Source organism: Phocoena sinus, chromosome 10 (assembly GCF_008692025.1).
Source record: "Phocoena sinus isolate mPhoSin1 chromosome 10, mPhoSin1.pri, whole genome shotgun sequence".
Lineage (NCBI taxonomy): Eukaryota > Metazoa > Chordata > Mammalia > Artiodactyla > Phocoenidae > Phocoena > Phocoena sinus.
In genome coordinates, this window is record NC_045772.1 from 102,012,260 (window position 1) to 102,025,884 (window position 13,625).

At 55.6% G+C, this 13,625-nt stretch overlaps 1 protein-coding gene across 1 annotated transcript; it reads right to left on the bottom strand.

Moving 5' to 3' along the window:
- Positions 1-226: 226 nt before the first annotated feature.
- HDHD5 (haloacid dehalogenase like hydrolase domain containing 5) lies at positions 227-12,643 on the bottom strand. Its single transcript, XM_032646006.1, has 8 exons — positions 12,492-12,643; positions 8,213-8,416; positions 7,219-7,331; positions 5,878-5,971; positions 4,679-4,712; positions 3,132-3,306; positions 1,212-1,400; positions 227-889 (listed from the first exon to the last, which is right to left on the bottom strand). Exons 1-8 carry the CDS (start codon positions 12,597-12,599, stop codon positions 604-606), a joined length of 1,203 nt encoding a protein of 400 aa, XP_032501897.1. The 5' UTR covers positions 12,600-12,643; the 3' UTR covers positions 227-603.
- Between the last annotated feature and the right edge of the window lie 982 nt (positions 12,644-13,625).

A 13,625-nucleotide genomic window follows, 5' to 3' on the forward strand; every position in this document is an offset into this window, starting at 1 on the left:
CGAGACACACGGGTTCAGAGCCGCCAGAGGAAAAGCTCCTTTCTTTCCACGTCAGGGAAGCGGCTACGTCGACGGCAGGCCTCGGGGCTCGCGGCCCAGACTGCGGTGCGCTGGGGTCAGCGCTCACGGGACTGAAATGCCACCAGCGCCTGGGCCTCAAGGTCACCCACCCCGCCGGCCCACGAGCCTTCCCCCACAGGACTTTTCAGTACATTCCAGACAGAGCTTCACAAGAGACAGCAAAATGAATATTTATTACAATTATTTTAACTTAAAAAAATAAGTCCAAAGTCTCTGGGCAATAAGCTAAACTACCATAAAAAGTAGTGTCTAAGAGTGAGTTACAGCCCGTGCTGGCAGCGGGCAGAGGCGGGCACCGCCTCCTCTTCTGCAGAAGACCCCCAGAGTGAGGACGAGCCTGGGGTCAGGCTGCCAGCACAGGCAGACAGGAACCAGCCTAGAAAAATCTGAGGCTGATACCCAAATGCTACCCCGGGAACAATTGTGCGGCCCCGCCCAGGAGGAGCGAGAGTGTCACCATGCTGGCCGGGAGGCGGGGAGGCGGTGGGCAGGGGGCAGCCAGCGGGCCCACCTCCCTCCCTGCTACAGAGCCCAGCCCTCCTTGCCGAGGACCAGCCGCACGGCCTCGTGCACGTCGCTCACCACGTGGGCCGCCTGCAGGAGCCCCGGGTTGAAGCCAAGGTCCCGGTGCCCATGGAACGGAGGCCCCTCGCCACCCAGGGCGGGAGCGGCGGGCCCTGGGGCCTGGGGGCTGTACACGCCGGTGCACACCAGGATGGCAGTGCAGCTCCGGGCCGCCCCCTCCCGCCTCGTCTGCAGGTGCTGGTGGAACAGGTTGGCCCCATAGATGTCGGACATGGGGTTGTCACTGGGGAGAGAAGGCGCAGTTCAGTGCGCTGGTGGAGGTGCGGGGACGGCGGGGGGGTGGGGAGAGGGGTGGCCCACAGGTGACCACTGGGGGAGGGGGGCGCGTCTCTGGGGACAGAAGGGCGGGGACACGGGGGCGGGGGGTGAGCACTGGGGGAGGGGGGCGCATCTTGGGAATGGAGGGGTGGGGACACAGGGGCCCACGGGTGACCACTGCGGGGGGGCATGTCTCGAGGATGGAAGGGCGGGGACACGGGGGCTAGGGGTGACCACTGGGGGAGGGGGCCGCGTCGCAGGGGGCGGAGGAGGGGTGCGGGGCTCACCCCACGGCGTAGAGACTCCGGATCGGGGCCGCCCAGCCCCGCCGCGCCGCCTGCCTGGCGAGCAGGCCCTCCGCGTACTGGTAGGTGAGGAGGCTGGGCTTGCCCATCAGGCCCGCGTAGCAGAGCTCTCTGCCCGTCACCTTCCGGTAAACGGCCTCCAGACACAGCAGGAAGGTGCCGTGGCCGAACCTGCCAGAGGAAAAGCGGCGCTCGGTCCCCTCCCCGGGCCCCAAGGCTCAGGCATGCCCTGTGTGCCACCCTCTCGCGGTGGCACAGAGCACGGTGACAGGGCAAAGCGAATCACTTCTGGTGAGAGGCCGTCACGCTTAGGATGTGTGTTGATGGCCTGCGACTATCTGACAACGTCTACTGAGCGCTGTCCCAGCGCTGGAGATGGCACATCACGTTCAACCCTTAGAAAAACCCGATGAGATGGCGTTATTCTCCTCATTGCACAGGTGAGAAAACTGAGGCCCAGAGATGGAGTAGCTTGCCCAAGGTGTGGAGCTGGAACCAGAGACCCAGCTTCAATTCTGCCTTAGACTTGGGCAGAATACCGGTTGGCATCCCACCTCACTCCTCGGTGCCAATGTCACTGAGCACACTGCCACCGAGTGTCAGAAAGCACCCTCCCTGCCCCCACTGCAGCTAAGCGTATGGCCAGTGACTAAGCTACAGCCTAAGAGTCAATGAATCACAAGTGCTGGACTACCCTCCTGGAAAGGAGCCTGGAAACTGGGGAGGGGGTGCTCTTCTCTACCCTCCCCGTACTCCCTCCTGCTGACTGGAATGCTGACACGATGGCTGGAGATCAGGCAGCCCTTTGGATTACACAGTAAAGGGCTAAGGTGCCTGTGTCCCTGATGGGTGGACTTTTTCACAATAACAAACTACCATCTCGTTTAAGATTCTTTTCTTTTGGGTTTTCATCCCTTGCTGCTAAATCAAATCCTATTGGATACTGTTCAGTATCTTGAAGTTACATTTCAGTGTCACTTATGCATATACTGAATTCTACTTTCAATTTTGAAATTATTGAATGAAAAAGTGATCTCAAATCTGCTTTATAAATAGTAATTTGCCTCCTGCCATTCAGTCCACAGCCTACATAACCAACCCCCTTCACCTAGTGTCAGCAAACCCGAACTCTAGGAAGAATGTTCCAGAAAAAATACCTGACCTCGAGCTGCAGAAATGCACTTGAGAGAGAACACGGTGATCCCCATCTCCTTGGGCTCAGTGTTGGCCCTCGGGCCCTCAGTGACGGATCCACCACACAGCTCACTGGGAGGCAGGGCAGGGGGAGAAACTCCAGGCTTTGGCCTCGCAGACAAGAGCAGCCACATAGCACCGGCAGCTGCCCCTCCAGGAAGGCAACCTGAGGGCCAGCAAAACGGCAGCCTGTGCTGTGCTCAGTGCCGGGCGGACGGGGTGGGGGCCTGCCTGGAGCCTGAGGGCCTCTGAGGAAGTGACTGGTCCAGGGGCCTCGGAATCACACCTACTCTCCCCTCCCCAACGTCTTATGGGCAGAAGGAAACAAAGAAGTGAAAGAGCCAGCACCACAGGGTGAAGGCAGCGAGGGAAGGGCAGCTGGATAACAGGAACTGAGCATCACTTGGGTTCCTCTAGCCAGAAGAAGCACGTCCTGTTAGACTCTGTCGGGGCCGGGGGTTAAAGACCATCTCGATCCACCTTCCCTGCTCAGTGTGTGGTAGTTTTCGTTTATCAATCAGTATGTGAAGTGACCCTGGAGACCAGGTTACCTGGCTCCCAGAGGCCAGGTTACCATGGCAACTCCAGGGCCTAGAGGAGGGGTCTGAGCCCAGAGCACTGGGGCGGCTCGAGGCGCCGTCAGCAGGACTGCCCAGGAGGCAGCTGGTGGTGGCCCCCAGGGCCAAGGCAGGGACCCCGAGTCCTCACCTGGGCATCTTGGCTTCGGCCATCCAGAGGAGGTCCGTGTTGCTGGCCAGGACAGGGAGGTGGGGATAGGGGGCCGTCGCCAGACCGGTGCCGGGGTTCCCATCGCTGAGGAGGATGTCCATGATCAGCTGCAGGCTCGTCTCCCAGCGCACGGGCTCCCCAAGGAGGAGCACCCCTGCAGAGTGGGGGTGGGGTGAGCCGGGCGTGGAAGGGCCTCAGGAGGCCTGGGGTGCATGGCCCCGCTGGGGGCGTGGGTCCCAGGAGGTGGACGAAGCCGAGCCCAGGAGGAGCTCCCAAGGGCTCCTCAGTGTGTCCACCAGGACGTCCCGAGGGTTAGAGGCAGAGAAGCAGCAGCCCCTGCTGACCGACGCCCTGCCCAGCACCCCACCTGCCCGGCCACGTCCCCCAAGCCCCAGGGGTCACTCGGCCACACGGCGGGGAGACGGGGTCACAGGCCTGACGCTGTCCACGTCCCTCTGGGACTGTGGGCCAGTTCTCACCATGTCTAAGCTTCCTCAGCTACGTGAGGACAACACCCATGCTGGGAGGAGGATAAAATGAGACCTGACAGAGCACGGAAGCCATGCTGCACACGCGTCACCAAGGCCAGCTGCAAGACTGGGGAGCTGGGCCAGACCGTGGCCCCAGTGCGCAGGCCACCCCCGGGACATGCTTCAGCTGTCGCAAGGACTGACACTCCTGGGGAGGCCCGGGAGAAGACTGCAGGACATTCTGCAGAGTCAAAACCTTCCCCACGTCTATTAATAGCTGACACTCACACAGGAGAACAACTTGCTTGTAATTAACTGAGCCGAAACCCTAATTCTATTCCACACAAAGTATTTTTTGCTAGACTTTTCATAAGCACTGATTTTTCCAAAAATACAACTATCATGTTAGTCAAGAGAAGACGTACTTTATTTTTTCACAGCTTTGCCAAGAGTTATTCCCCATTTTGGAAAACCGCATCACCAGTGCCAACACCGCTCCTAATTTCTGAGTCACCAATGAAACACGCCTGTAAACACACTGCATTGGTAGCTGTAGTGTTCATGGGGATTCTACCTTTGGTATAATCACTTCGCTACTTAATTATGCCTTCTTGGATAATTACTACGTATTGAAATGCAGATGACCTTACTAAAAAACGTTTCCTTTTATTTCTCCCTATTACAATTAGGGCTTTACCATGAATTAATTAATTTTTAATATTTGCGTATAGGAAAGCATTCATTTAGGGTAGTAAAGGGGACATTACGATACTTTTGTTACCCAGGGAGAACTGGGCTTAATAGGGCTGAGAGACACCGCACCAGGCTTCCTTAGGTAGCTTTTTTCCACACTTAGGTTTTCCGCACTTAGGTTTTCCTGGAACAACAGGGCAAGTGACGCGGGGAAGGAAAGCTTAGCAGCTAATGTCTCAGAGGCAGTGACCGGCAGACCCGAGACCAGAGCCCAGGAGACCCAGCGCCCAACGTTCCAGCCACACTGCCCGGCTGCAGGGCCTGCGGGGACAGCCCGCCCACATGACGCAGGGACCTCGTTACCTTCGATCGCAGGGAAGTCGTTCCTTGGGAGGGGCTGCGAGAGACAAAGAACAAGCCCGTCAATGCCACAGTCACCTTCCACGCCCGGTTTCCAAGGGGTGGGAGGGGAGACACGTGCCTGACAGACGGAAGACCCTTCGATCTAGCCCAGGCCAAGGAGAAACGGACAGGACTGAGGGCAGAGGTCCTCGGGGACAGGAGGAGAGCGCACTCAGGCCGGCCACACCCCAGGCCGGCAGGCACCAAGCGTGTAGGTCAGCCAGGGGACGGCTGCTCAGCTGTCCTCCTCCAGCAAGGACAGGAGGTGAGTCTGGAATCAGGTGGCAGAGGACGAGGTGAGCCCAGGAAGGGACGGGAGCTTGACATCACTCAGGAGGCGGGGCCATCACTGGACCACGGCCTGGGGGCCCATTCCTTCTAGGAACAGCTCCCCTGCCCTCGGCTCTGCCAGTAACCAGCGGAGAGCTGGGGCGAGCCGCGGCCCTGGGCAGGGCGCTCCTGGGCAGGGGGCTCCTGGGCAGGGGGCGGCACTGTCTCTGCGCTGCTCTGAGAGCCATGCCAACTCTGGCACCTGGTTCTGCACATGACACGCGCAGCTCAAAGGTGGGGGAGCCCTCAGAAAGCTCGGGGTGGGGGGGGACTAGAGCTACACAGACAAACAAAAGCAGGCCTGTCTGTTTATAACTGCAGTTCATCAAACTTTGACATGCACTGACTTCGAACAGGCGGTGACAGACACTCTGTGATAGACACAGAGTTCACGCAGGGAAGAAGGGGGCGAAGGGGCATCAGGAGACGGGCGGTCACCCTAGAGGGTCAACGAGAGGCCCCGTGACCGCTGGTCGGAAAAGATAAGGTTCAAATACGAGCCAAACCCAAAGGAACCCGAGCAGACGCTCAGAGCCGCCAGTGCTCTCACAGGAAGCCACTTGCCACCAGGCCAGCCCTCTGTAAGGAGCTCCAGGACAGCGGAGCAGCGATTAACTTCACACTAGCGGTTCTCCAAGCGACTCGGGAAGCTGGTAAATCACAAAACTACCACCTGGAGGGGACACGAGGGCTCTGGAGAGAGGGGACAGCCCTGCTCACCACCCCCAACAATATGTGTCCGGGAACAAAGGCCTCGGCCAGACGTGCCCTGCCCTCCGAGAAGGGAAGGGCTGCAGGGTCAGCGGGGAGGCCCGAGCGTGTCCCATTACCGTGGTCTTGGGCCGCCGCTGCAGATCCACCATGTCCAGCACAGGGAAGGCCGCCCGCAGCTCGTCCACTGTGACCACGTGCTTGAAGCCCAGTCTGGAAGGAGGTCAGGAAGCAAAGCTGCCCAGTGCCGGGGAGACGCCTTTAAGGTGAGGGACCCACCGCAGCCCACATCAACCCCACCCTCCCCGACCCCAGACAGAGCCCCGTGAGGCCAGCGCCGACCAGGAGCGCTGCAGGCAGGCGTGGGCGCAGGCGGTGGGGACACCCGGGGGCTTGGCCTACTCTGGGCACCACCCGCACAAAGGCTCACAGGAAGCCCCGTCCTCAAGCTCACGCTGGCCCAGGGCCACGACAAGCAGGGCTCTGAGGATGGTTCAGAGGAGACTCCTCGGCGGGGAGGAAGCCGAGCAGGGTCCGGAGAAGCCAGACCGGAGCTAAATCTGGACGATGGACCCGATTCAGCCAGAAGGGAGGCCGTGGGGAGCACGCCCGCTGCAGCCTTACCCTCCAACACCGGCTGCCGTGTTCCTGTCCTCAGACCCCACCGGCAGTCTTAACTGGACGCAGGTTCAGATCACCTCAAAACACATCTCCCCAGAACGATGCTTCCGTCAGCAATACAACCGCACAGACCCGTACTCGTCAGCGTTCACGGCTGAGGCTCCCGAGCCCAGCGCTCCGGGCATCCTCCCAGCCTCCTCTCGGCAGGCTCCCCAGCTACGTCCCCTCCTGTGGCACAGCCAGCCCCCATGAAGCCACAGGTGACCCCCGCCCCAGGGTGGTCCCCCCCTGCATCTGTGACGCTCAGACCCACTCTGCTCTTCCCAGCCTCTGGCCACACGCCGTCCTGAGCGCTCCTGCACTGCTCCTGGCGTGTCCCTCCGCCACCTCAAGCAGGAGCCCTGATGAAGCACCAGCCATATGCTGCTCTGGCCCCGAGCACGCAGCCACGCACAGGCGGCGCTCAGCTCCCTTGGGTTTGCGGAAGCAGCAGAGGAACGAGCTGCTTCAGAGCAGGACACTTCCCTACTGAGCACACGCCCGGGGCTGAGCTCCCTGCGGACACGCTCAGGGAGCCGTGGGTCCCAAACCGAACCACAGAACCGCCTGGGTTCTCAGACCCAGTGAGTCAGACTCTGCAGGAACGGGCAGGAATCTGCTCTGCGAGCTGCCCAGCAGGCCCCGAGGCGGTGGGCTGGCTTCCGGGAACCCCCGGGGAACCAGGGCTGGCCACCCTGGGAGGTGTCCTCCCTCCCTCCCTCCCACGGGCGCCCTGAGCTCCTGACCCCGGTCCTTTCGGCCGGGCAAGGACAGCAGAGCAGGGAGCAGCAAAAGGATACGCTCGGGCATTTTCCACCAGGGGCCCCTGCCCAGACACCAGCATCCGCTTGTCGTGATGCTGCGAGAAGAGCTTCATGGGGCTGTGGGACAGTATCACCTGGTCGGGCTCCACCTGCAGGGCCGCCGAGAGATGGAGGGCAGAGGACACGCGTGTGAGGGCAGGTGAGGGCAGCAGCAGGGAGCTGGCTCCCTGGCCCGGGAAGGAAAAACCTGCCCAGAAGGGGGGCCCAACCCTTCCAGAACTACTCCAACAGGTGTGAGGGGACCCGGACACCAGAGCCGCAGGAGATGTGGCCACCATGGGCCCCACCGGCCCAGCTCCCGACACCCCGATTTCTCAGCCCGACTTGGGAACCACGGGGCTCGTGCCTGAGCTCAGACCCGCCTCCACCTCTGACTATTTTCAGTTCTACGTGAAGACCTGGCTTTTCAGCATTTATGCTAATGGCAACCGCGCAGCCCCACTGTCCAGACACCAGGGTAGGAACCGGCCTCCTCCCCGAGCAGTGTCTCCCAGCTGATCGGCATGGGATTTACTCTCTCGGTTCCAAAGGACTCCTTCCAAGAACCAAATCCACTGCCAACAAAGAACGCGTCAATGCGGGGACGGTGGGAGCTGCAGGTGGGTGACGAGGGACAGAGCTCGTTGAGCTGTGACATCTTACTTATGAGAAACAAGGGCTGTCACTTCAGAGTCCCACCCAGTGCATGGAGATTTAGAAACACACGTCCCTGAGGCCAGGAGGAAAGACGGAAACGGCCAAGTCCACAGGTGGGATTTCTGTTCTCGACGTGTACATTTTCATAAAAAATGACCCTGATGACGAGGCTCTGCCCTCTGAGTTTGGCCTTGAACTTCACGTTATTTTTCCGGCAGGAAGATGTGTACTGGGCTCATCCACATTGTCCCCCCACAGGGCAGGGGACACAGGGCTGGAGAGGGGGCTCCACGGGAACCAGGTCCTCCGCCTCCTGTCTCCGGCCGCTCCTCACCTGGAAGCCCAGCAGGGCTGACAGCTCCTGGGCTTTGCTGCGCTGCAACATATTCCCAGCGTTCGTGACAAAGACCACGGGCACCCGCAGCTGCCCCTGGGGGTCCACGAGCCTGCGGAAGGCCTCCCTCGCAGCGGGGATGACCTGGTGGCCCCGAACCAGCACCCCATCGATGTCCAACAGGAACCCGAAGGTGGGAGGGCTCTGCACGGAGGGGAGATGAGAACGGCCCCTGAGTCGAGGCAGAGGGGACGGGGGAGCCTCATCCCCACCCCCGGGCCGGCCCGGGCCTCGAACACAAGGTGAGGACTTGGGGTTGCCGACAGGGCAAATCCATCTGCAACAAAGAATTAAGCCTTTTCAGGTATTTTTAAGCATATAACTATTTTGTTAAAGTTATTTTTGCATAATTAATATAAAGGAATCTTTTAAATTGGCAAATAGAGAAATTCAGAAACAAGCCCAGCACTCTAAAACAACCGATCAGTATTTCCTTTCACCTCCTTTCTCTATTCTTACGTTTGTCACGCGGCTATGACCGCACCTTATATGTACAATTTTGCATCTTTTTTTTTTTGCTTGACGTGAAGCATTTTTATCTGTTACAACAGCCTTCATAACCATCTTTTAGAATTTTGTTTTATCGTAACAACACACACAGAGTTTTTTTAAAAAAAACACTCAATTGCTACAGATGATACATAAAAGAATTTTTAAGTTTCTTGCTTCCACCTCTGCCCAGTACCATCCCCTCTTGTGTATTTTCCAGAAACTTCTCATGGATGGTTCTACTTTCTTACCTTTTAGCTAACACACAAAGGGTACTACGTTGTGCTTTCTTTCCCATCTTGCTTTTGCTCGTTGGTATCCCTTGGTTATCTTTCCATATCGATACACACAGACCCACCACCTACACATATTTCTGGCTACATAATATCCTGAGTGAATACTCCGCTACCATTAGGTTTCCCCTATTTCAGACATTTAGGTTTTTCCACATTTCTGCTACTACAAATTATGCTATAAGGAAGTCTTCATGCTTACTGATTATTCCATATTATGGACTTTTCCTTAAGCTAGATTCTTTTTTTTTTAATTTATTTATTTTTGGCTGCATTGGGTCTTTGTTGCTGCACGTGGGCTCTCTCTAGTTGTGGCAAGCGGGGGCTACTCTTCGTTGTGGTGCGCGGACTTCTCATTGCAGTGGCTTCTCTTGTTGCGGAGCATGGGCTCTAGGCACGTGGGCTCAGTAGTTGTGGCATGCGGGTTCTAGAGCGCAGGCTCAGTAGCTGTGCCGCACGGGCTTAGCTGCTCCGCGGCATGTGGGATCTTCCCGGACCAGGGCTCGAACCCGTGTCCCCTGCACTAGCAGGTGGATTGTTAACCACTGCGCCACCAGGGAAGCCCTTTTAAGCTAGATTATTAAAAGCAAGAGTAATAAGCCAAAAAAGTGCAAACATTACAATGACATAACACCTACTGACAAGTTGTTTTCCAAAACAGTATCAACTCACATGGACCCTGGTACCCTTGCCAAGGATGATTTTCACAGTATCAAAGAGTTTAAGTATCAAACATCTTGTTAATTTCAAAGTTTAAAAAAGGGGCTATCTCCTCTCAATCTGCATTTCTTGGATTTACAAAGTTGAACGCTATCCTTTTTAAAAATTCATCCCATTTCTTATTTTATGAACTGTTAACATACACGATGTTTTTCAGTTGTCAGAAAAATCCAACCTAACCTGTTTGTCATTTTCCTTTTTTTGGCGCCAGCTAAGTCAAGCCACTTTCATCGCACACACACTGTGCTTACGTTCAAAATACCCTTATTTTCCTAAAGGTACACACAGAAGAATTCAAACAAGAAATCAGGGATTTGTTTTAAAATCTTAGCGCCACACAAAAAAAAAGTGTGGGGGGGGAGATAAGCAAAGCAAGTGCGGCCAAATGTTAATAACTGCTGAATATGGAAGATGGGGTTTAGAGTTCATAATATTGTTCTTAGATTTTTGACAATTACATAGTTAAAAAAATAAAACAGCTTGTTTGTACTGATGGCTGCCAAGGTTAACCATACAGTTTTATTGGTCTTAGTGACCATATCCTAAATAGTCACAAGATTTGCTCTCTTAGACATAAGAACCCACAGACCCTGCTACTTAGAACAAGGAAGTCTCAGGACAATTTAGCAATACCCCCAACGCTCCCTCATCTGTTGGACAATTTAGCAATATCCCCAACGCTCCCTCATCTGTTGGACAATTTAGCAATATCCCCGACGCTCCCTCATCTGTTCTGTGCAGTGTGTAACCACGACCCCCAACCCCTCAGGTGAGCGCACACAGAGAACCAGGCACCCAGCCACCTAGAAATGAAAGGCCCCCAGCAATTGTTAACAAACATGCCACACTCCTGTGAGATGTTAGCAAGAGGGGAAATGGGGAGGGGTGGTATGTGGGGCTTCTCTACACTTTCTGCTGAGCTTTCCTGAAAACCTAAAACTGCTCTAAAAGAATAACATCTATTAAATTTTTTTTTGAGTGAAGGCACCTCGAGAAAAGGACATAGGGTTAGATTTTTTTCTTTTCATTCTTTTTTTTTCTTTTTTCTTTTCATTCTCTTCTGTATCTGTATTTTGATTTTTCTTCTTTCTCACTTCATGTTTTTTTAAACTAGTCCTGGGTATTATGCAGATATTCTAATTAAAGTTCATATTTGTGGCAGTGATAAAATGTGTGGATTTTTACTAAATATAAAATAAACAAAAAGGACCTACTGTATAGCACAGGGAACTATACTCAATGTCTTGTAATAACCTATAATGGAAAAGAACCTGAAAAAGAATATATATGTATAACTGAATCACTGTGTTGTCTACCTGAAACTAACACAACATTGTAAATCAACTATACATGAATTTTTTAAAGTGCAGTCTTAGGAATTCCCTGGTGGTCCAGTGAATTAGAACTCCGTGCTTTCACTGCCGAGGGCCTGGGTTCAATCGCTGATTGGGGAACTAAGATCCCACAAGACGCATGGCGTGGCCAAAAAAAATTAAAATTAAAAAGTTAAAAAAAAGAAGTGTGGGGGCTTCCCTGGTGGTGCAGTGGTTGACAGTCCGCCTGCCGATGCAGGAGACACGGGTTCGTGCCCCGGTCCGGGAAGATCCCACATGCCGCGGAGCGGCTGGGCCCGTGAGCCATGGCCGCTGAACCTGCGCGTCCGGAGCCTGTGCTCTGCAACGGGAGAGGCCACAACGGTGAGAGGCCCGCGTACCGCAAAAAAAAAAAAAAAAAAAAAAAAAAAAAAGAAGTGTGGTCTTCAGATTAGTTTTAAATGAAGGGACCACTAAGATGTTCCTTTGTGTTTTTGCTTCTTATCTGGAACTGGCTGGTGTGCTTCCAACAACAGCATCACAATTACCGTCCAGCACACTGTCCACTGCAACCAGCTCCATGTTTGTAAGAATTTACTGCATGCGGTGACCGTGCAAAGCACTGCGCCTACATCACACAGAGTACCCCAAGTACCCTCTAGCGAAAACACTGCAAGGTAAGGACTAACCCTGGTACACACACGGGGAAAGCCAGGCTTAGAAAGCTAAGTACTGTTGACCCTAGAACAACACAGGTTTAAACTGTGCCGATCCACTCACAGGCGAGTATTTTTCAATAAAGATACAGTCGGCCCTCGGTAACCCCGGGCTCCTCATGTGTGGATTCAACCAACTGCTGATCGCAAACCTCACACACCATGGGGGTTGCCGGGTCCGCGGATGCCGAGTCCGCGGACGCAGGGTCGGCTGTGGGACTCAAGCACCCGCGGGTTTAGGGGTCCCCTGCGGACACCGAGGGGCAGCGGCACTTTGCCTTAAGTCAAACAGGCAGTAAGCGGCCCGGGCAGGACTGATCCCTTAGCCGGTGCCGCATCCTTTCTTCCCTCCTCCTACTCTCTCCACCGGGAAAGTCCGGAAAGTCAGGACCCGCGGGGCGGGGGCCGCAGAGTCCTCCTGGATCACATCCCGGCGGGCGAGTCACGGGGGCCCGCGTCCCCGCCCCCCGGTCGCCCCCGCGAGCGACGGGGTCACGCCTCGCCCCCGGGCTCTGTGGACGGAGCCCCGGGGAGCCAGGGACCCGCGCGGCGGGGCCCCAGGGGACGTGATGTCACCACACGCGGGCAGAGCGGGGGGAGTGACGTCCGGAGGCCGGACACCCTGCTCCGAGCCCGGCCCGCGAGGCCTCACGGCCTCCCGCCGCCGCCCCGCACCCTCCGCCCTCACCTGCGAGCCGCTCGCAAAACGGCGGCCCCCAAACCCCGCGGCCGCGCGCGCCGCCCGCCGCCACAGTCCGGGTGCCCACCGCGCCGCCGCCTCGCCGAGGGCAGCCATGGGCCGCCTCCTGCGCGAACCGCGCACGCCTGACCGCCGCTCAGCCAATCACGGACCGGTGGCGCCCGGGGCACCTCGGGAGCTGTAGTCCCGCCTCCGTGTCTGGGGCGGGGTGGGGCGTGGGGCATCTCGGGAGCAGTAGTTCCGCCTCGGGTTTTATCCGATAACTGAAAGTTTGTACTTCTTTTTTTCTTTAATTTATTTATTTTTAATTTATTTATTTTTGGCTGCATTGGTTCTTCGTTGCTGCACGTGGGCTTTCTATAGTTGCTGTGAGCAGGGAATACTCTTTGTTGCGGTGCGCGGGCTTCTCATTGCCGTGGCTTCTCTTGGTGCGGAGCACGGGCTCTAGGCACGTGGGCTTCAGTAGTTGCGGCACGCAGGCTCAGTAGTTGTGGCCTACGGGCTCTAGAGCTCAGGCTCAGTAGTTGTGGCGCACGGGCTTAATTGCTCCGTGGCATGTGGGATCTTCCTGGACCAGGGATCGAACCCGTGTGCCCTGCGTTGGCAGGTGGATTCTCAACCACTGCGCCACCAGGGAAGCCCAGTTTGTACTCCTTGACCCCTTCACGCACTTCGCCAACCTCACCCCCCACCTCTGGCAACCACCAATTTTGTTCTCTGGATCTATGAGCTTGGCTAGTTTGTTTCTTAGATTCCAAATGCAAGTGAACTTACACAGTATTTTGTTTTTCTCTGGCTTATTTCTCTAAGTGTAATACGCTCAAGGTCCATCCTCATTGCTGCAAAGGGCAGCATTTCCTTCTTTTTGTGGCTGAATAATATTGTTTTTTATATATATAATATATTTATAATAATATATAATATTTTATAATTTTTATAATATTATATTGTGCCTGAATACTATGTATTATATATTATATGTATATATATCACATCTTCTTTGTCCATTCAACCAGTGAGGGGCACTTAAGTGGCTTCCATATCTTGGCTATTGTGGATAATGCAGCAATGAACATAGAGGTGCATATATCTTTTCAAGTTAGCGTTTTCGTTTTCTTTGGG